Raw genomic sequence first — 24631 nt, forward strand, 5'->3', positions numbered from 1 at the left:
CCTCGCTCTACGCCTGCGTTATGCGCGCTTAAGGTGGACTACTTGCGAATAGAACCATCCGCTATACACTGCGCTAATTTAAGGTGGTATTGCAGAGTTACGCGTTTTGCGCACCTCGTCAACGCTCGCGCTGCAGTCCATTACACCTAATCCAACATATTTCCCCATTTGTGACCCTGGACCACAAATCCAGTCACAAGTGTCTTTTTTTTATTTATTTTTATTTAGATTTATACATCATCTGAAATCTTAATAAATATTATTTCCATTGATGTGTGGTTTGTTAGGACAGGACATATTAGGCCGATAGAATATTTAGTCGAGATACAACTATTAAAAAATCTGAGGGTGCAAAAAAAAAAAAAAATCTAAATATTGAGAAAACTGCCTTTAAAGTTGTCCATTTAGGTTCGCGATTTTGCTGCATCCTCTCACAAAAATATTTTAGATATGTATATTTACGGTAGGAAATTTACTAAATATCTTCATGGAACGTGATCTTTACTTAATATAGAAAAATCTATAATTTTGACCCATACAATGTAGCCTATTGGCTAATCCCACAAATATACCTGTGCGACTTGTGACTGGTTTTGTTTTCCAGGGTCACATATGTGATCACTATATTTATGTAAATAAACTTTTCTTTTTTTTTTTACATTCTGTACCATTTGTTTACATTAGTTTATATTATATTTTTGATGTGTGTGCGCACTTTTCGAATGAGAGACTAAATGTCATTGTATAACTATACAATTACAACAAACATTCAATTAAAATTCAATTCAATTAAAAAGCATCAGTATTGAATGGTTAGATGACAGATGGCTCTCACGTCACTACCAGATGTTAACAGATAATTGCAACAAAAACATTATGGGGGAAAACAATATCTACAAGACAAAATTAATAATAAAAAGAGCTAAAAGTTTAATTAAAGTCCTAAATTAGTTAATTGCATAATGAAAAAACTAAAAACAAAAAACTGGTCTAAAATTTGCATTGCACTAATTAGTGAAAGCAGCATGAAGGACTTGGTCTGATTAGCTAAACCTAGCATCTATAGGCACAAAGTAACATGATTAAATTAATTATATTGCATATTTTAAAATGCATAAGGATACATTTGGAGAAAGCCTTGCCCTCCAACATATTTAACCAACAGATCTATAATAGTATGGGCAGACATCTCATGATCTTCTCAATCTTTCATATAATGGGTTATTTGTGCAGTTGTGTACTGCTTAAACAATACAAAGCTATCGTATACATGATCAGCTGCACTTTATAATGCAAACATGCTATACAAACTGCTAAACAAATACAGAAGTGTTTCATTGTGAACATGATGCCTGACCAGACCTATAATATACTTACCCTGTTTTGGAGGTTCTGGAGCAGTGGGTGTGAAAGCCCACCAAGTCATCTCGCAGTTTTAATGAAAAATGGTGCAATATCCCACTACACACAGTTCTGTCGTGAGAGATGGGTTTATAAACTCTCGCAGAGTTTGGTATTGTAATGGATATTACAATATTGATATATTTGGTCTTGGCGGAATAGATCTACACTGCTTCTGTTAATGCTGCTGATGTTGGTTATTGCTGCTGATGTAGATTATTGCTGCTGATGTTGGTTATTGCTGCTGATGTAGATTATTGCTGCTGATGTAGATTATTGCTGCTGTTGTAGATTATTGCTGTTTTTAGATTTTTGCTGCTGATGTAGATTATTGCTGCTGTTGTAGATTATTGCTGCTGATGTTGGATATTGATGCTGAATTTGGATATTGATGCTGATGTAGATTATTACTGCTGATGTTGGTTATTGCTGCTGTTGTAGATTATTGCTGCTGTTGTAGATTATTGCTGTTTTTGTAGATTATTGCTGCTGATGTTGAATATTGTTGCTGAATTTGGATATTGATGCTGATGTTGATTATTGCTGCTGATGTTGGTTATTGATGCTGATGTTGGATATTGATGTTGAATTTGGATATTGATGCTGATGTTGATTATTGCTGTTGGTTATTGCTGTTTTTGTAGATTATTGCTGCTGATGTTGGATATTGCTGCTGATGTTGGTTATTGATGCTGATGTTGGTTATTGCTGCTGATGTAGATTATTGCTGCTGATGTAGATTATTGCTGCTGTTGTAGATTATTGCTGTTTTTAGATTTTTGCTGCTGATGTAGATTATTGCTGCTGTTGTAGATTATTGCTGCTGATGTTGGATATTGATGCTGAATTTGGATATTGATGCTGATGTAGATTATTACTGCTGATGTTGGTTATTGCTGCTGTTGTAGATTATTGCTGCTGTTGTAGATTATTGCTGTTTTTGTAGATTATTGCTGCTGATGTTGAATATTGTTGCTGAATTTGGATATTGATGCTGATGTTGATTATTGCTGCTGATGTTGGTTATTGATGCTGATGTTGGATATTGATGTTGAATTTGGATATTGATGCTGATGTTGATTATTGCTGTTGGTTATTGCTGTTTTTGTAGATTATTGCTGCTGATGTTGGATATTGCTGCTGATGTTGGTTATTGATGCTGATGTTGGTTATTGCTGTCGTTGTAGATTATTGCTGTTTTTGTAGATTATTGATGCTGAATTTGGTTATTGATGTTGGTTATTGCTGCTGATGTTGGTTATTGCTGTTGTTGTAGATGATTGCTGTTTTTGTAGATTAATGATGCTGATGTTGGATATTGATGCTGAATTTGGATATTGATGCTGATGTTGATTATTGCTGCTGATGTTGGTTATTGCTGTTGTTGTAGATTATTGCTGTTTTTGTAGATTATTGCTGCTGATGTTGGTTATTGCTGTTGTATATTATTGCTGCTGATGTTGGTTATTGATGCTGATGTTGGTTATTGCTGTTGTTGTAGATTATTGCTGTTTTTGTAGATTATTGCTGTTTTTGTAGATTATTGATGCTGAATTTGGTTATTGATGCTGATGTTGGTTATTGCTGTTGTTGTAGATTATTGATGCTGAATTTGGATATTGATGCTGATGTTGGATATTGATGCTGAATTTGGATATTGATGCTGATGTTGGTTATTGATGCTGATGTTGGATATTGATGCTGATATTGGATATTGCTGCTGATGTTGGTTATTGCTGTTGGTTATTGCTGTTGTAGATTATTGCTGTTTTTGTAGATTATTGCTGCTGATGTTGGTTATTGCTGTTGTAGATTATTGCTGCTGATGTTGGTTATTGCTGTTTTTGTAGATTATTGCTGCTGATGTTGATTATTGATGCTATATGTTGGATATTGCTGCTGATGTTGATTATTGATGCTGATGTTGATTATTGCTGCTGATGTTGATTATTGCTGCTGATCTTGGATATTGTTGCTGTTGGTTATTGGTTGTAGATTATTGCTGTTGTTGTAGATTATTGCTGTTGTTGTTGGTTATTGGCTGTTGGTTATTGCTTATTGCTGTTGTTGTAGATTATTGCTGTTGATGTCGATTACTGCTGTTGTTGTTGGTTATTGCTGCTGCAGATCAAGTACGGGACTTGCTACTGCAAATACATACACAACACGCCGCTGTGAGCAAGTAAGACATGCTGCTGCTGTACAATATAGCATACATGAATTACCCATAACAGATCTATACAGGTGGAGCTGGGGAAGGTGGAGGGTTTCTGAAAGCGTCCTGCAACTGTTACAGCAAATGCTGATCAGTATTTAAAGGTTGAGCAGCGAGCTCATTGGCTACTGATACAGCAGAAACCGATCAGCTGCGCCATTATAGAGAATGATGCGATTACAAGCAGACTGAGTTGAGGCATGCGCCATCTAGAGTTTCATGACAGAACTTCTACTTCAGAATGACAGCATGCCAAATAGGACAGAAGCTGCAGACAGGGTGAAACGTACTAAAATATTAGGTGCTTACACATAAAAGGACGTGAAACCTGTTTGGTATTTATAGTAATACTTTATTGGAATGATTCTTGTGGTGCAAAATATCACAATTAACTTGAACCATGTCCTCAGGAGTAAGCACTGGTATCCACTGAGTTCACCTCCAGCTTAGAGGAGATATTTGTAGCCTAGAGAGTTGCGTGTAAGAAATTCTCACCCAAAAAGGAGCCAGATGCTCTGCACCCATTCAGAGAGAAGACTTTGCCTATTTAAAAATGCAGAAATGGAAGAATGAAGGGGGGAAGAAATGGCGAAAACGGAGAGATCAATGCGGCGGCTCATTGGTCGACCGCAAGACTTCTCCGTGTCAATCACGCACAGTGTGTGTGCGATTTCGTCAGGTACTAGAAATGTATAACCCAATGAGAACCGTAACAATTATAGTATTAACAATACTAAACAAACGAAACAAAAACATTCATCCCCTCCTCTGCGCGAAGGCTTGACGCGGTCCGCTGTCGACTGCTATCTGTCAGCTAGAATCAATGAAACGACTGATGAGCCAAAATATTGACACTTGTAGGATTTCATGGCACATTTCATAGGTGAAAGTTCAAAGTTCATCAGTGAATATTTTACAGAGCGCAGTGGACCTACAGCTGAAAGAAGAAAAAGAAAAGAGGTGCTCATTTTATGAAATCATGGCTTCTTTTCTATGCCATTTTCACTTCGTCGTCCCTTTCAGTGCATTTTAAGAATAAAGAAACACATGACAGTATACAGGACCAAAAATATTTCGGTTATTACACAGGAATACATATTTTTATGGGTTTTTTTTTTTCTATTTTTCTGTATGGTTGTTATGGTGACCTAGTGGAGAACTTGCACCTTAGTGGTAACTGTTCAAGATTAGAGACTTAACTAATCCAGTCTGTTTTTGTGCGGCAACAACAATCCCAGTCCACAGGCCAACAATTACACCCTATCAAATCCATCATGATTAATATCACATGAACAGAGATTTAAAAAAAAAAAAAAAAAAAAAAGAGAGAAAATTGCAAACATGATTAAAATAGAGGAGATGATAAAGGCCTCACTGTTTATCCCTGGAGGTCTTCTCTGGACTCTTCCGCTGGTTTCTCTGCTGTTTTACAGGAGGAAGGATCGGTTTTTAAGATTCATGCACTTTTTCTCCTTCTCTCTCTCTTTCTCTCCACCTATATCCCTCGCTCTGATTTCTATAGTTTCTTCCTCTAGAATTCGGCAAATTCTTTTGCGCACTTCTCCGTGAACGACACACGGATCTCCTCTTCCTCGTAGTCGTCGAAGTTGCTGGTGTCCCCGGGACCTCTGCATTTAGGCACAAACGGGGCCTCCACCTGCCAAAACACACACGGAGAGAGAGGCATTTACCTGATCTTAAACGTTTCACGCTTGATATTTACATTTGAGCATGAGGTCATCGCCAATACCAATATTAAGTATTTCTTTGCTCATATTTTACACTCCCCTTTGTTTTTGAGTAACAGCAAAGTCACACGGAATATTTGATATGTTTCTGTTCATCTAACGGCATTTGTCATAATTTGTGCTCGATTTACTTTTGACATGGATCATATATTATTTTTCAAATTACATATCGATCAACAGAGAAAAGCGTAAAAAGTATTTGTTTAAAATATATGCGGATTTGAGCTGCACAACGTTTTTTTTTTGTTTTTTTTCTAACAGAGATTATGATTCTGAACGGACCACTAAACTAAATATAATTTACTAGAGGTTCTGACAAAATGTTAATTGCTGCAGTCTATTTAAAAGGTGTAATTACTAATTAATCTGAATGAATTATTTAAAAAGAAAATCGGGTTGAGTGAATGATTCAATGACTCGCGCATAAATACTTCACTTGTTTCATTACTAGATAAATCAGAACAAATAACTTGAATGGATTTATTCTACATAAATGTGTTGTTGGTTATTTCTTAAGTGAATAAAAACAGCCGAGAAAGACAACACACGTGTAACAGTATCACTGCATTCAGTCTTAAAGTGACAGCAGCCTAATATTCCTGCTGTTGTGTTTTTAATGTTAATCAAACAACAAAAGACAAGGAATTTACTCACTGCTCTAGACTGAATAGCTTTTGTAACTTTAATAAGGATTCATCTATCATCTTTATTTATAGTCAAATATGCAATGTTATTTTACATTTGATTACTTTATTCAGTTTATGTACCTGAAAACTAATGTAAGACCTACCTGAAAAAACTAAAAAGCATTTGTATCTTTGCTCTATTGTATTTATTTGTGCTGTGTAGTTTGATTATTTGTTCTTACTTTATCTTTATATGTCAGCAGTCAATTTTCCGCTGAACATAGCACATACCGAACTGTACCGAAACCGTGACCCTAAAACGGTCATACAAATTTCACTGTAGATAAAAAGCTGTGATGGCAAAGAGCACTCACTGTTTCGCTTTTACATTTAATATTAAAGGGGTGGTATAATGCCCTTTTCACAATATATTAAGTATTTAATAAGTATTTGATGTCCCCAGAGTGTGTGTGTGAAGTTTTAGCTCAAAGTACCCAACAGATATTTTTATATAGCATGTTAAAGTTGTCGCTTTTTGAGGGTGAGCCAAAACGCACCATTTTTGTGTCTGTCCCTTTAAATGCAAATGAGCCGCTGCTCCCGGCACAGAGGGCGGGATTTTTTTTTTTTTTTGCCTTTTATGTTCAAACCGGATTCAGACAATGATGGAGAGACTCAAGAAGAAGTGCGTAGCTTATGTGTAGTTATCTTCTAGTCATTGATTAGCATATTCTGTCTTGATAATCTATAAATCATGTTCTGGGGACAGGGTTTATGTACATTTTAGGAATGTCGTGTAGTCCCTACCAGCCGTTTGTTGTTGTCCTTAAAAAAAATTTTCTTTGAAAGAAAATATCTCCCTTTGCTTTGAATTTTGAGCGTTGTAACTTTGCAGATGTTGTTTATGCTCAAACAGCAACATTACACACTAACTAAAGTTAGAAAAGTGAAATCATAATCAACCACACCATTAAGAATTTTATGTACTGATTCCATTTAGTCTTTTCTCTTCAAAATGTTTGTTTCAGCATCACAAAGACTGATTCATTAGCCGCGGTTTCATAAATTGAAATTGGGATTTGAAAATACCCCAAATGGAAACACGTCAATTTCGCAAAAACTCCCATATATCGCAAAAATGTTTTGACGCTCACATGAGGTGGTTTTTCAGGCAATTCGAAAAACTGTTTTTGTGTATTTACAGGTCATCTGGCGTATGTAAAAGTTAATCATTCTTTAAAGAAGAAAGTATGTTTGGACAGAAGACGAGACAGAGTTCTTCATTAAACTCATAAAAGACAAAGGAATTACGGGAATACTGGATTCTGAACAACAAAGAAATGCCACAATCAAGAGCTTGAAGCAGATATGAGGGAGAAACACCCAGAAACACCTCATATGAGCCGCTCTCAAGTATAAGGGTCTTTCCTCGCCATTCATTCTTGGAAAACACTCCTACGTCTCCTTCCATTAAAAATAATGGCCAGTGCGGTGGCTGGGATATATGTAAACCTACCAATATCTGTTGCCATGATGTTTGGAATGATGATCATGAGAGGAAAAAAATACGTTTCGGTCGCATAACATCGGTTAATGGAAATGCCGTCATTTCGCAATAGTTTTTTATCGACATTAAGAAAATGTCGCAAAAGTTTTGCACAAATCTGTCATGGAAACGCGGCTATTGTCTGCTCTACAACATGGAATAACATCAGTGAATGCCATACATAAATAGTGTGACGCAACTTTAAGCCCCGTTCATACCGGCGACACGAGCGACAGTGAATGTGGGCGTGTCAAGCGACGCGAGACACGCAATAAAAGTTCAGAAATGTCAACTTTATGCAAATGAGAAGCGAATTTCACGAGCGACAACCAATAGGAGTGAAGACCGTCAGTGGAGCTTGCGTCACCGTCTCGACTGCAGGCAAGACAGCGATTTCACTGTTTTATATGATTTGACTGTAACCACATACATGGATATAATAAAATGATGCATGGAAAAGAAACTTTCGACAGTGAATTTGATTCATACATTGATAGTTCGTGTGTTGTAATTTTATGATCCAATTTTAGCACTGCTGCAGTTCATTTTACAGTTTCCCCTGCAGTATGTTGAATATTAGGGAGAAGAAAATGTATTATTTGTCAAATTCGAATGATGTTTTACTAATTTATGACAGTATGAGTGAGTTTAATTTGTTGATTGATCGATCATTGATGTAGTTAATGATTTAATGCACTGAACACTGCTAATATGACAACACTCTCCAACAGCATAATGTTACTTTTTAATTCTTATAAGCCTAATTCCTAGTCAAATTAGAATGATATCTTAGTTGTATATATCACTTGTGATTGTATTTTCTATAGATGTGGCACATCACATTAGAGTGACAGCACTATGAACGCCCACAAGCGACTCGCAGTACAGAGACCAGCAACAAGCAGCGACAAGGTCGCTGGCGGTGTGAACGGGGCTTTACAGGTCAAAACACTGTCTACATCAGATCACGGTCAGCGATGAAGGGATTGTGTGTGTTTCTCACCCTCCGCTGGTAAATGGCTATCCAGTCAGTAGTGGAGAACCACTTGTGTCCTTTAATGTCATTCACTCCGTTTTTAAGGTTTCCGAAGCGTTTGGTGAGGTCCACCTGTAGCAGGTTTCTCAACAGGTCCTTCAGGTCCGAACTGAAGTGCGACGGGAATCGTACCTGTGGAGAGAAATAAGCAAACAATCACAAGGAAAGTGGCTCAGGTTGAAGACAAGAATCTCAGATATTGTCGGATTCGTTTAGAAATCGATAGACTGTGTAGGCAAAATTACCTTTCCTGAGACAATCTTTTCGTAGATCTGAATGGGTTGATCGGCGAAAAATGGAGGATAACCAGCAGCCATCTCGTACATCAACACACCCAGAGCCCACCAGTCCACCGCCTTATTATAACCCTGCCAGACACACACATCAGGAGCAGTTCAAGAGGAGATGAAACACTGTAAAGTGGAGCGACAACTGCGTACATTGATGGGAAGATGATTTAAACTAGTAGAGAAGGGATGAGATGAGATGCAAGTTATTCAAACTGAAACAGATCAAATGATTAGCAAACAATTCATAGACACTACCGGTCAAAGGTTTGGAATAATTAAGATAAAAATAAGGCTGCATTTATTTCATCAAAAATACAGTAAAAAAGATAATATTGTGAAATATTATTACAATTGAACTGTTTTCTACATGTAATTTATTCCTGTGATCAAAGCTGAATTTCCAGCATCATTACTCCAGTCTTCAGTGTCACATGATCCTTCAGAAATCAGTATAATATGATGATTTGATGCTCAAGATGCTCACCTTGCTGAGGATGATCTCCGGGGCCAGATACTCCGGGGTCCCACACAGCGTCCACGTGCGGCCCTTCACCCGCTTCGCGAAGCCAAAGTCTGTCACCTGAACACAGTCACACACACATGACGATTTATGATGCCGCTGTGATTTATGAAACATTTCTTTGATGTCACTCTTATATTAGCCACAAGGGGGCAGTAATGGTGAGATCATGAGCTGTGTGTGATTTAGAGCACATCCAGCCTGCACTCTCACACACACACACACACACACACACACACTCAGACACTCTCTCTCTCTCTCCCCCAGTAAGACAGTAAGGAGAAAATGACAATTTGATGGATAATTTAAATATATTCTGTAATCACATTGGTAATGTATTCATTCCGCCGTCACATCTGAGCGCGAAACGCTGCTTGGGTAGACTTTCAAGATAGTTACAAATAATTAATAAAACAATAATAATTTAATTGTTCATATGTGTTTATTTTTGTTAGAAGATTTTTTTATATATATTTTTTGATTATGAACGGTAATTTTTTCATGAAAAATCATGATTGTACTTATTTTTTTCCGAAAGTAAGGTTAATGTAAGCAGCTTCTTGCAATACTCTCCTAAATGCGTAATAAAACCTAAGTGCAAACATGACCGCTTTAATGACCATATAGCCTATGGTCTGTTTTACTATCAAATGACATCTTATATCTACTTAAAATTGGCATGGGAGAGAGTCGCTCTACGAGTTTATAATAGCATACTTTAACAAGATTTTCAAATGGATAAAAAAAAAAAAACTCTTTTTTTTTCTTAGTATTTATCAATCAATTCATAATAAACAATGTAACAAGACATTTTTTTTTAATATTCCAATTTCAATTTACCTTTATTCCTCAAAGTGACAATGTCTGATACACAATTATAGCGTGAGTGATCAAAATATTGATTTGAAGACACTGAGAACGTGTTTGCGATGGCGAATATGAGCCAGATGCTGATGTACTGGGAAATGAGCTCTCATGAGGACAGTGATGATGATGATGATATAAAACATCTGCTCAAATTTAAGCCTTCAAAGTTCCAAAACGTCACGAAATATGCTTTATTTTATTCCTCTGTAATTGTTCTTAAAATATCAAGAGTGTATGCATACAGTCAAACCAACATTTATTCAGACACCTTCAACATTTCTCACATCATCACAGTTTATTCGCCATCGCTTAGAAAATGGAAATATGAGAAGAACTCAGAGTTATTAAATCAGTGGATATTTCTCTGGTTTTGTCCGTCCTTCTGTTAGACTGTCTCATAAATGAATTATGTTGAATATCTGTCAGCTGTTAAATTTAACTACACAATTATATAACACCAGTTTAGATCAACCGATCACCAAGTAATGCTTCATTTAGGTCAGTCTGTGTGTGAAAAGGTCCATTAGCAATTAAAGAAAAAACACTAAAGCAAAACATGATCAGCTCAAAGTGTCTGAATACTTTTTGTTCCCAACTTTGTATAATTTTTACTGGTAGTCAGTGTATGAAGAATATTTGGGTATAATATGTCACAGTTTACTTTATTTTGCTTTCCTCACTTTCATAAATGAACTAATAGTGTCCTGCACACACTAGTACAAAAAAAAAATATTAAAAATGATATCTGGTGTCTGAATAATGTTTGGTTTGACTGTAGATATAGATCCGGGTCGCTAAAGACCCGAACATGTAATGGTGATTGGCGGAACATTTATGCATACAAGGGTTAAAGTTTACAGAGAAGCCTGTGCAAAAATATTTGTTTAAAATACTTATTGATGCATATTAATGTAAAGTAGATCACAAATGCTGGAGAACAGTAATGATTCAGAAGTTCACGTGAACAACCTATTCCAGACTGTTCATTTCCTAATAAATATTAGTGTCTGTTGAATGTGAACTCTTTCACAGTGGCGTAGACGTGTGTTTCACCTGGATGTATCCCTGCTGATCGATGAGGAGGTTCTCTGGTTTAAGGTCTCTGTAGATCAGGTCAAGGGCGTGCAGATATTCAAAGGTCAAAACTATTTGTGAAGCATAAAAGCGTGCATGGGGTTCACTGCAGAAAGAGAGAGAGAGACAGAGAGAGAGCAAAAGACAAGGAGAAAACACAGCGTTACATAAAGGCATCAGCAAGAATAAAACAGATGGACTGAACCCCGATGCATCAGTGATTTACTGCATTAGGACACAATGTCATGGCAAAAAAACAAAACAAATAAATATTACGCATGTCACAGTCTCACATTAGCACAGCTTTCAGGACGAATATCCTCGGATTTCACCGGAAGTCATGGTTCGGTTCTTTATACCCAAAGTTGTTTTATCCTCTATATTTAGCTAGACGAACACGAGCCGAAGCCAAAGATATCAAGCACAAATATGCAGACTGTTACGTGATCAAATGTCGGATCAGTTTTATGTCAACTTTTATGTGGATTAAAAAAACATAAAAGTTAAACTACATATACTGTAATTGACTCTCTTTAAAAAAAAAAAAAAAAAAATTTTATTTATTTTTTATAAAATGTCATAGAAGAACCATTTTTAGTTCCTCATAGAACATTTCAGTGAAGAGTTCTTTAAAAGAACCATTTCTTCTTAATGTGAAGAGCATTCTAAAAAAAATTCACTGTAAAGAACCTTTTGTTCAATGGGACAATTGTTAAAGTTTCCTCACGGAACCATAAATACCTTTAAAGAAGATTTTTTTAGATGTAGGTCAGAGGATCAAATTTAGCATTTAGGCCAAAAACAGATGCAAAATGGAATCTCAAAGTTTTTTTTTTTATTGTTTTTTTTATACACATGCAATTCAATCTGAGTCAAAAGAAATATAAATACGACCCGTTTTTCCTTCTAAGCATTTGGTCTTTTGTAATTGCACATGTAAACCACGAGTCAGAGGTTCACACACATTTCTCATCAACATTAAAAGGCTTCTGCTTAAAGCCTGACCATTGTGATTTTTAAGAATGAGTTGAACCAGATTGTGACGGAAAAACACCAAGTCATAGATGTGAACTCCTTCATTACACTTTAAAAAGTGAGCAGAGCTGGCGTTTAACTCATGTGTTTTAATCACAACATCATTCCTGTATTTCCACTTGTGTTTTTCGTGTTTTTAATGACTTGTAGTCAGAATGGAGAATTAGTGTGTGTGTGTGTGTGTGTGTGTACTTGTACAACTATCTTTGTGAGGACCAGTTTGAGTTTTAGACCATTGGAGTGAGGACAAAGAGAGTAAAGTGAGGACATTTTGGCCGGTCCTCACTTTCTGAGACCCCTTTAAAGGCCTGTTTGAGGGTCAAGACTTGGTTTTAGGGATAAGGTTATAATGAGGTTAAAGGGTTAGTTCACCCAAAAATGAAAATTCTGTCAGTAATTACTCACCCTCATGTTGTTCCAACCATGTAAGTCTTTCGTTCATCTTCGGAACACAAATTAAGATATTTTTGATGAAATCTGACAGAATTTTGACTCCTCCATAGGCTTCCAGTGTGACCGAAACTCACCGGCCCAGAATAGTTATTAAAACATCGTTAAAATAGTCCAAGTAACTACAGTGGCACTACATTAAGTTTATCATGCGACGAGAATACTTTTTGTGCGGAAAAACAAACAAAAATAACGACTTTATTCCACTTTTCATTTCCTTCTCTCTGGGCCTCGTAGTGTGTTTGCGCTGCGCGTCTGTGTTGCACGTCATCACGCAACACACACATGACTGGCGTCGGCCAATAGTGAGCCTACGTGGTGACGTGTAACACAGACGCGCTGCGCAAAAACACTACGCAAACCAACTAGACATCCAGAGAGAAGGAAATGAATAGTGGAATAAAGTCGTTATTTTTGTTTGTTTTTGCGCACAAAAAGTATTCTCGTCGCTTGATATACTTAAGATTGAGCCACTGGAGTCACTTGGACTATATTAACGATCTCTTTAATAACTTTTCTGGGCCAGCAAGTTTCGGTCACACTGGAAGCCTATGGAGGAGTGAAACATGGCTCAGATTTCATCAAAAATATCTTAATTTGTGTTCCGAAGATGAACGAAGGTCTTACGCGGTTGGAACAACATGAGGGTGAGTAATTACTGACAGAATTTTAATTTTTGGGTGAACTAACCCTTTAAGGGTAGGTTTAGGGTCAGGGTTCGGGTTAGGCACTTAGTTGTGATGGGTAAGGTTAGGGTAAGCGGCTAGAGATTGCATTGTGTCAATGAATGTCCTCATAAAGATAGATGTATAAGAGTGTGTGTGTGTGTGTGTGTGTGTGTTTTTATTTGCAAAACTTACATTTCAACAAAAATACAAATTTGAGAACATAAAAAAACAAGTAGGGGAATATACTAGATAATAAATGTATTATTAAATAATGTATTTAAATTGTTGTTTTTAAATCTTTTGAATTAGAGGAGATATTAAAGTGATGATAATAGTAAACATAAATCCTAAGCAAATACTTTTTTTTATGTGTTTATATGTCTATGTGGTGTTTTTAAAATGCTTTAAGACAAACCATGTGTAAATTCATAAGTCGAACCCATTTCTGAGTATTTTCTCCTTAAAACTGCAGTGAACCAAAGACAGTCTCAGGCCCTGTTTACACGAGAACGCTCGCGGGTGAAAACGTAAAAATATTTGATCAGATGTGCCTTTCGTTTAGACGGCGACAGCGTTTTTGGGGCTTAAAAACGCAAAAAAGTGAAACTACCCTCTCAAAAACACGGTTTGAAAATCGCTGGTGTTTCTGACGTCACAAACTACCTTGTAACCAATCAGATCAACGTGTGATCGTCAACGAGTGGATCTCTGAGCTGAGTGAGTGAGTGGAGGCGGGGCTCATTTGCATATTCATAGAACCGCATATACTAAATGAGGCAAGGGTGTCGAGTTAAATTTTGGCGATCAAAGATGAGCTGTAAGGGATAAAATTCTTGACTACAGGGGGACTTCAAAGGAATAGTTGACCCAAAATATAAAACACAAAAGACGATATTTTGAAGAACATGCGTAGCCAATTGACGGCACCCATAGTATTTTTTATTCCTACTATGGAAGTCAATTGCTACCGTAAACTGTTCGATTACCTGTGCTCTTCAAAACATCTTCTTTTGTGTTCAGCAGAAGACAGAAACTCAAACAGGTTTGTTACAACATGAGGGTGAGTAAATGATGACAGAATTTTCATTTTTTGGGGGTGAACTATCCCTTTAAGGCATAGTCCTTCTGTAGCCCCGCCCCTTTTCAGCGTCTCCCGGTTTGTATTTCCACAGCATGAAGATGAGATCTTGCAGATTTATGAATGAACGGCTCGTTTTAAAATCTACTATTTGTTACATTACAACACTCATGATATCTTTCGCTAACTCTACAATAAGTGAATCCACTTCACCAGCTAATTACTCTTCGACAGCGATGCCATAGAAATACACAGAGTATATAAATGTACATGTACATCAAGAATGTACAGATATTCACCTGAATCTGCCGATTCTGCGCAGGTGTGAAAACATCTCCCCTCCCTGAACATACTGCATCACCATGTAGAGATTGGTGTTGTCCTGCAACAAACACACACACACACACACACACGTCCATTACATGAGCCATCATCCAGTTACTGTTGTCCTGAACGTTCCTCACCTTGAAGGAGTACTCCAGGCGCACTAGGAAGGGGAAGCTGACGGCCTGCAGGATCCTCTTCTCGTTGAGTGTGTGTTCGATCTGCTTCAGCTTCACCACCTGAAGACAAGCAGTGTTACTGAACGCATCCATCACGTCTAATGCCGAGTTCACACTGAACCATTTTAGGCCGGATTTTCAGATCGTCGACGAATGCCCGAAATCACAGGCAAATCAGTGCTCGTTCACGAGAGTGACAGTCACACAGTGTGAATGATCAAAGACGAGATCTGAGAGAATCGCAGACACACGTGAGATATTTGGCATGCTAAACATCTGGACCTGTCGGAGACTCAAAGTCCTGCTGTGTGAATGTGTTCTGACTGAAAACGACATCGGCGATGACCGACAGCCAATGAGAGAGCGAGATACAGGGCAGCGGGATGTTCGGGGAGGAGTTACTGACCAGAATATCAGTATTTTAATAGATATATTTACAATTATATCACATAGAAACAAAGCACAAACATTTGCTTGACCAGCAGAACATTGCAAAACTATTTATTTTCCCCAAACTCTCTTTGCAGAACACACAATCCTTGCTCCCTGCGTCTCTCCAACCATTTCCTCCAGCATGATCTGTTTTTCTTTTTCTCCTTTTCGCTGCAAATCGGATCGTCAAAATTGTCATGCCCTTCACTCGCTAACTTCCCTCCGTCTCGTTCACTCGGATGAACGTCATTGCTAACGTTGCATGAGTGCCTACTACTGGCGAACCTTTGCAATAGGCTGAACTGGAAGCCCTTGATCACTTGGAATCCACTATGGGGTTGATTTATTATAAAAAATTTTCCCTTACACAATTGTTTAATGCAGCATTCTATATGTATATGGGAGTGTTTGAGTTGCTTTTTTTATTTTTTATAATTAATATATCATAGAGTTGTTTGTGGTGGGGTAAATTAAACGCAATATCCGTTGACGTCACAATCGTATATGGAGCTGCCTGAAGCGTACATATGAAGTAGACTCGCTCACTCGGTCAAAATTGAGGGAACGAGGGTCTGTTCATATAAACTTCCCCCGTCCACTTCACGAAGTGGAACGCACTTCAAAATGGCGGCAGGGATTCCCCCGAGGGGAAGTGCTTAGGGACGTTCGCAACTGCGTGTCTAAAAGTGGACTGGAACGCAGCCCCAGTCGTAGTCATGTAAAGTCATGCAGTGTGAGACCTCCTGTCGCCGATCCATCTTACAGTGTGAACACAGCAGAAACTGAATGTTACGCCAGATAGTCGTGCAGTGTGAATAGGACAGCGACCCGGCTACTGTGAAAACCGTGCAGTGTGAACTCGGCGTAACACCAGTGTGAGTGTCGGCCCCGCTCACCTTCTGTTTGTTGAGGATCTTCATGGCGTAGTGCTGGCCGGTCTCTCGGTGTCTGACCAGCATCACGCGCCCGAACGAGCCAGTGCCCAGAGTCTTCAAGCGCTCGAAGTCCTCCAGGCACGCCGTGTTCTGCGGGACAGGCCACGCTGTTTTTAGCATGTTTATGTGCTGTTATTCACAGATACTAAAGTAATGTATATCCGATTAATATCAATATCCGATTAATCAGAACAGAATCTGCTCATACAGTTTTTAAACCTTGTTTCAAATTAAAAAGGTAATTGTGACTTTTTTTATCTCACAATTCAGACTTTTTTCTCACAATTGTGAGTTTACATCTATATAAAGTGATATAAAGTCAAAAAAAGGTCATAATTGTGAGTTACAGTGAGGAAAATAAGTATTTGAACACCCTGCTATTTTGCAAGTTCTCCCACTTGGAAATCATGGAGGGGTCTGAAATTGTCATCGTAGGTGCATGTCCACTGTGAGAGACATAATCTAAAAAAAAAAAATCCAGAAATCACAATGTATGATTTTTTAACTATTTATTTGTATGATACAGCTGCAAATAAGTATTTGAACACCTGTCTATCAGCTAGAATTCTGACCCTCAAAGACCTGTTAGTCTGCCTTTAAAATGTCCACCTCCACTCCATTTATTATCCTAAATTAGATGCACCTGTTTGAGGTCGTTAGCTGCATAAAGACACCTGTCCACCCCATACAATCAGTAAGAATCCAACTACTAACATGGCCAAGACCAAAGAGCTGTCCAAAGACACTAGAGACAAAATTGTACACCTCCACAAGGCTGGAAAGGGTGACGGGGAATTTTTTTTTTTTGATTATGTCTCTCACAGTGGACATGCACCTACGATGACAATTTCAGACCCCTCCATGATTTCCAAGTGGGAGAACTTGCAAAATAGCAGGGTGTTCAAATACTTATTTTCCTCACTGTATAAAAGTCAAAATTGCGTGATATAAAGTCGCAGTTCTGTTATAAAGAATAAAAACATTTTAAAAGATAACTGCAACTTTTTATCTCACAATTGTGAGTTTATATCTTGCAATTGTGACATCTTTTCTCAGAATTACATGTTTATATTTCACAATTCTGACTTTATAACACAATTTGGAGATATAAAGTCAGAATTCTGAGGAAATTTAATTTTTTTCTTAGAATTGGACTTAACTCGCAATTGCGTGTTATAAAGTCAGAATTGTGAGTTATAAACCCGCAAGTGTGAGATAAAAAGTTGCAATTACCTATTAAAATGTTTTATTCTGTGACGGAAACAAGCTTCCATATGTTTCAGACTAACTGGTCTCAGTTATAAACAGAAAACACATTGACACGCTTAACTCACATTAACTGAGTTTGACCATTCATATTTTTATGGAATTTTGCAGTATTTATTATAAATTATTTGTGCACACAATTTTCTTTTAATTAATGTGTAATCTTGAATCAGAGTAACTTCCCCTCCTTCTCTTCTCTGATGACGAGGGCGGGGCAATAACCTGTCAATCACATCAGATCCACCAATAGCAAACCACAACCATCCAATCAATTCCACAAGCCCCGCCCTACATTTGTTCTTGTTTGTGAAGCCGTTTCACTCGGATATATGTCAAAATACTGAAGAAAAGATGAGCGCAACTTCCGTTTAATGCCTACTTATGTGTGTGTATGTGTGTTCTCATCTTTCTGCACAAACTAAAGCTTCTATGTATTTGATCCACTTGTGTTTATGCGAGCCTTCTTTTGCTGTACGATATCTAAAAGTTAAGCTTAAGTTTAAAAGTACTTTGTGAAGCTTCAAAACCTTTGTGAAACATTTGTTTGGGATTATCGATTTGGAGCACGTATCAAACTCTCAAAGTCACGTGATTTCAGTAAACAGGGCTTTATAACTGTTTCAAAATGTTTTGAAGTTTCAATGGTTCAGCGCTACGAGGCGACGATCTCTGTGAAACAATGAACCAGAATCTACAGGGTTTTACCTGATCTCAGATCAGTTTTACACATTTTTAGACATTTTAATGACATATTTGTATAATACAAAGGAAGAGTTGTAGTTGAAAGTCTCTGATTGACCAAGCTCTCTATAAAACGAACCAAACAGGCTCTACAAATGGATAAAATAGCATCTATTATACAGACACTTCATATTTAAATTGTATTAGATGATTTGTTAAGTGCATTTTAGTAGATTAACTTTCAATAAAACATTTGCAGTTGGTTTGTAAAAGGTGTTTTTATGTATTTTTTTTTAAGTTTTCCCTGAATTTACACAGTTCTGACCGGCAGGCGTCACCAGAAACAGTCAATCATTGTTGTTTTAATCGATTCGAAGCTCTCATCACAAGTTTCGAGAGTGTTTTGTGTGGTTTATCAAAGGAGTCTGTGATCTTCTGGGTTTGTTCAACTGTTGTTTAAATGACCAGGTGACACTCGTTTAACATAATACAATAAACCAGCTCTGAGAACTATTCCCACTGGAAACGCTTGCGTATTGAAAGCTGAAGCCTGGTTTTCCCTTTATATCCTCTTACCTGTGCAGGATTCTCCCATTTCCTGAGGAAATCTTCTTTGGCGAAGGCCAGAAACTCTTTGACTGTGGGAAGAGACAGAAAACACACTCAACATTACAAGAAACAACATCATATTTGATTTCTAAGGCCACTAAATGATCAAAACACAATCTACTACATGCCTTCTGTCGTCTGATTGACAGTTTATACTTTTTTTAACTAGTAAAAGTATCATTTTAAAAGGTTGTGATGCAAGGTTTTCTGTGATTTGTATAAAGTAAATGTAAGAATAGCTGTTATATTGTTAGTAATATTACAAGATGAACACTTACTGGACTGAAGCAACTGATAGATTTACTTGATTATCCATTCATCAAAATGTGAGCCATCAAATATGATCATCAGGCTTTTAAAGAAGGTTTATCTAAATCATCATCATCATTGTATTGCATTATTTTGCCTCCACAATAAAAACTACTGAGCATTTAAAACTAAGCATTTAAATATTAATCGTACTATTTAATATTATTGGGAGATACAGCGACAACTAATATTTATCTGCATTTTTTGCAAGTAGTTGTTGGAAATTGCATTGATTTACATTAAAATGTGTTTCATCAGAATTTCATTGCACTTTTTGGCCTTATAAATATCAGGAACTGCACCAGATTGCGTAGTTTTGCTCAGTTTGGACCTTTGAATAAAACTGAGGTGTTTTTTCCTCCACATTCTCACTAAAATATACATTACAAGCCAAAAAAAAAAAAAAAAAAAAAAAAAAAAAGCCGGATGTATTGAATTTGAATAAGATAGTTAAGGATAACTACGTGTCTTAACTACACGCGACGCGAGGCACGCGACGCGGCGACGCAACGCGCGATAAAAGGTATCTTTTACATGTTATTCAGAGTTTTTGTCAACAACAAACACAAAGTGTGGCAATGATAATCTCAGGTACTGTTTATGTGCTTTATTTAATGTTAAAAGCGTGTAATGTGACTTTGAATATCATTTCGTGCTCCAGCTTTGTAACTTAACGTTAGCTGTAAAAGCAACAATGGATAATTCACCTCAGATCTTGAAATTAAACAAATGGAAACAAGAACGTTCAAACTGTGAACAAACAAGAGTATTCTTTGACAATTATTGTTTTGGTAACTCAGCCTATGTTTTTTAATGTTTAAATGGTGTAATATTTGTGAATTTGATTATGTAGCCTACTTGTCCAATTTCTTGCGATTGCCGTTCTTCTGATGCCGTGCACTTGCCGCGAGACTCCGCCCACACGCTGTTCTGATTGGCTATGGGTTTTGATTGATTTTGACGCATCTCGCAGTGTGTGGATATACAAATTATTTGTCGCTGGCATCGCGTCTGGTTAGGGCACGGTGTAATGATAAGGTTTAAACGTGATAACATGGCAAAATCAGCAATACAAAAGGTTATAAAAAGTTGATTCAACTTCAGCTTACAATAAGTGTAATTTTAACCTTTCAGTTTTAAAATCCATTCCGCAGATTTTCCCACAAACTCAGCACAGAAAGATATAAAGCAAGCAAAAAAACAAATCGCATGTAAATAGCACAGCAAGCCCACAGCAGGCCAGCGGGGAAGGACTGGTCTAAACTGTGTGTTCAAGCAGGGCTTTCCTTATGGGAGTTAGGCCTATACCCGGGTACACATTGTATGATTTTGGTCTGTCTCAGACGAAAGATGACCAATCGTGGAGATTTCTGTGATTGTGGCTCCTAAACGTGGTTCAAAAGGTTCAAATGCTAAGATAGTCTACGATCATTTTCAGTGTTTGCTGCTACTTCTACCGACTAGCCAATCAAAATGCGACATGAAATGGTATTGATCAACGCGACATGGCGCTAAAACGTCAAACTACTTTCCTCAAGCCCTATTTGCACAATTGTCAAGCCATATTCGCCTCTTTCGCTTCATCCTCTTTTTTTCAGCACACATAAAAACCACAAGTGCGATTCATCTTGCTCTATTTGTTCACCACTAACGTATGCTGATGACGTTTTATTCTGCTATACTAACTAGCATCGTAGCCTACGATTCAATAGGTGTCATCATCGTAAAGTTTACATACATGTCGTACACAAGTTTATTAGATCCATGTCCTACAGTGTGATTTGTAATGATCTTATAGGATCTGTAGCAGGCGTAAAACGACTCAATACGCTCAAGACAAATGTATTTGTTTAGCGAATTTCACAACGCACATTGTTTCAAAGCAGCTTTCAGGAAAGCACGACATTAATGTTTAATATCTTCATGTCGCACAGTAACATTTAGCAGATTCGAGCCGAGCGATAATATATAGTTTACATTCTGCATCGATACAAGCACTCAGCGGGTGAGATTTGCTATATAGTATAGGCCTATCGCTTTATGAAAGTATACTGTGTGTACATGCAGATAAAGTTGGACTATTAGTCTTTTTAACCCCAGGTTAAAGGGTTAGTTCACCCAAAACTGAAAATTAGCCCATGATTTACTCACCCTCAAGCCATCCTAGGTGTGTATGACTTTCAGACGAACACAGAGTTATATTAAAAATTGTCCTGGCTCTTCCCAGCTTTATAAATGGCAGTGAATGGTACCTTAGATTTTGAAGTCCATAAAAGTGCATCCATCCATCATAAAAGTAATCCATGCGTATCCAGGGGTTAATAAAGTCCTTCTGAAGCGAAGAAAAATATCCAATTTATAACTTTATAAACCATAATCACTGGCTTCCGTTAACGGCTGTACGCAAGTCTTGTTCCGGCGGAAGAGTGACCTCTGACCCGAAGAGTGACTTCTGATCCGAAGAGTGACCTCTGACCCGACGCATGACGTAGAACGTAGGAGTGGCTCAGGTAAGAATAGACGCCTTTCGCAGTTCAAACAACAAACTTTAGCTCCTCCCACATTTCTCTTCAAATACTCTTGTTTTAGATTTCTAATTCATGACCGGTGTTTTGTTTTCCTCTATCCTTATCTTCATCAGTACGTCATGTGCCGGGTCAGAGGTCACTCTTCGGGTCAGAGGTCACTCTTCAGGTCAGAGGTCACTCTTCCGCCGGAACTAGACTCGCGTACAGCCGTTAACGGAAACCAGTGATTATGGTTTATAAAGTTATAAATATGGATATTTTTCTTACACAAACGCATGGCTTCGCTTCAGAATGCCTTTATTAACCCCTGGAGTCGTATTTATGATGGATGGATGCACTTTTTTAAAAATCTCAGGTAACATTCACTCCCATTATAAAGCTAGGAAGAGCCAGGATATATTTTAATATAGCTCTAATTGTGTTTGGCTGAAAGAATAAAGTCATATACACCTAGGATGGCTCAGGGCCGAGTAAATTATTGGATAATTTTCATTTTTGGGTTGAAAGGCCGCTTTTAACCCTGGGTTAAGCAATGTTTCACACTTGTATTTGTAACAGGGGTTAGCAGCACCAATGTTTCACTACCAAAGGTAGGCCTATGCGTTACGTTGAGTTGTTTCGCAACAGACAAACCAATCATAAAAGAATTCCTGACTCAGAAAATATTAATTCATTTTGTACAGTCACAGAAACTCTCAAGCGTCAGCATCGAGGGAAACGGTTGAGCGGTTTTTGTTCCTGTTTTGACATTTCATACTGAAACAGGAAGGCTGGGTGGGACATAATCGAGGGACTTATCGAATATGTATTCATTAATAACATCATTAGCCAGAAGCCACTGGTTCACGTCACAGCTGCGAGACGTGATGTGATCATTTCAGAAAGCATTTTATTGGACAAAAACACGCAAGATGATGCCGTCAACAATTTTGATTTGATTTCCAGCAGAGAAAGACTCATTAAAAGCGTCAACAGTGAAGGGCAAGCGTGACTTTAGAGCATTATTAAAACAGATTGCAACTCGATTTAACAATGTAAATATGCAAATTAATAATGATACCCTGATGGGTTTTAGCCTAAAGTGTGACAACCTAATTACTAGGCTAAACCAGGGTTAGTATGAACCGTGAAGACTTAACCCAGGGTTAAACATTTCAACCAGCAGGGCCATAACCATCAAAGATGTCAATTAATACGGTTGTGATCAAATTTTGATACGTGGTCCCCTGAATATAAGGGGCTCTTGCTGTTTTCTTCAGACCTTCTACACATCTGGACCCATCAAATACACACATATAGAGTATTTTCTGTTGAATAAACATTCTTGATATGGCATTGCATACACATACACACACAAACCCCCCAAACGAAGCGCTTATTAAAGCATTAACACATTGTTTGAGCCTGAAATCGCCATGACAGCATCAGCATCCTCTCTCTCTCTCTCTCTCTCTTTGCTGAAGCCTCACACATGCACGAATATATTCCCGATGAATCTGAGCATCTGATGATGAAACCGATCGCCATGATCGATCATGACTAAACACAATTATCGGGAGGTTTAAAGACACCCACCGCTTTCCATCTCGTTTCCCCGTTTGGCGGCCGGCGTGTTGCCCATGTCTCCGGGCCTGTCAGGCGCTGGAGACCCGCAGGAAGATGATGCTCCTGCCGCGCCTCGGCTCTCACGGTCCGTGAATGCGATTGACGCCTGCCGATCGGCTTTGAGAGTGAAAATAGTGGACGTTAACGCGTCCGATGTGTTCACGGATAAACGGCGATCGTTTATGAACGCAGAAGCATCCGTGTTTAAAGGGCGGACGGGCCGCCAGCATCAACCCGGACTCGGGCGTCCTTTCCTGGCTTGGCTCTCCGCCGCACCTCCGCGGCCCCGCAGTCCCTCGCTCGCTCGCTCGCTCGCCGCCCCGCGGGGTGTTCCGTGTTCCGGGAATCGCGGGTGAAAAACACGGACGCAGGATCGGTGAGATGATCGTTCATGCAGCTGCGCTTCCCGTAGCCATCGACACAGACTCCGCCCACACGGACTGAGCCCCGCCCCCCCGACTCGCCCCATTGGCCAGGCGGACAGATGTGTGGAGTGATTGACAGGCACTAATCAAGCTGTTGTGAGATGTGATTAGCCAATGTAGAAAGAGAACTGTCCCTTTTTTATGTTTATTAAAATGGACGGGACTTTATGAATGATGTTATTGAGTGGCTTAAATGTTCACTGTTTTATAAAATAAACACATGTATTGAACATTTCCACTGTTGTTGTCCTGGGGAAAAAACGATGCCGATCATTTAACGCATATTGGGTCCAATAAAAGGACATTTTGTCACTCTGGAACCTGCTATTATAGGCTTCACCCGCAATATTTTGAACTGTAAGAAATATAAAACTTAAAATATATAAAATATAAAACTTAAATATATATTGTTTTGTTAAAATCCAAAAGGGTAACATACAAAATATCAAAGCATTATTTCCTTGTGTGAAAACAAGGTTATAGTTAACATTTAGGGAAACAAAATTTAGAAAACTTATAGGTTAAAATTAACCAAATTCAAATGAGTCAATACATCATCAATTCTTCTTCCAAAGTGTGTTTTTGTCTTACCCTGATTCACTATGGTAAGCATATTATAAGTGTTTATATTTTAAAACTGTCGGGGTGGTTTTCATGGGAAATTGCATACATAGGCCTACATCATAGCCCATATATGTCTCGTCACAAAAAAATGGTTATCACATGCTATTAGGCTTAACCCGCAACATTTTAACTGTAAAACAAATGTAAAACTTAAAAATAA

At 38.0% G+C, this 24631-nt stretch overlaps 1 protein-coding gene across 1 annotated transcript; it reads right to left on the reverse strand.

Annotated features, from left to right (window-relative positions):
- Positions 1 to 4722: 4722 nt before the first annotated feature.
- Positions 4723 to 23864, reverse strand: prkacab (protein kinase, cAMP-dependent, catalytic, alpha-b). Its single transcript, XM_084401616.1, has 10 exons — positions 23393 to 23864; positions 18948 to 19009; positions 16386 to 16514; positions 15019 to 15117; positions 14854 to 14936; positions 11303 to 11429; positions 9347 to 9442; positions 8818 to 8940; positions 8540 to 8704; positions 4723 to 5273 (listed from the first exon to the last, which is right to left on the reverse strand). The coding sequence occupies exons 1-10, from the start codon at positions 23436 to 23438 to the stop codon at positions 5148 to 5150; spliced, it is 1056 nt and encodes a 351-aa protein (XP_084257742.1). The 5' UTR covers positions 23439 to 23864; the 3' UTR covers positions 4723 to 5147.
- Positions 23865 to 24631: the final 767 nt, after the last annotated feature.

The sequence above is a fragment of the Rutilus rutilus genome (assembly GCF_951802725.1).
Source record: "Rutilus rutilus genome assembly, chromosome: 2".
NCBI lineage: Eukaryota > Metazoa > Chordata > Actinopteri > Cypriniformes > Leuciscidae > Rutilus > Rutilus rutilus.

What these genes read in the sequence shown, in the direction of transcription:
- prkacab (XM_084401616.1), bottom strand. Translation starts at nt 23,438, where the DNA reads ATGGGCAACACGCCGGCCGCCAAACGGGGAAACGAGATGGAAAGCG. An exon ending in AGATCCTCAACAAACAGAAG is followed by an intron (nt 15,118 to 16,385) that starts GTGAGCGGGGCC and finishes GCTTGTCTTCAG; the next exon opens with GTGGTGAAGCTGAAGCAGAT. An exon ending in ATCAGCAGGGATACATCCAG is followed by an intron (nt 9,443 to 11,302) that starts GTGAAACACACG and finishes GACTGTGTTCAG; the next exon opens with GTGACAGACTTTGGCTTCGC.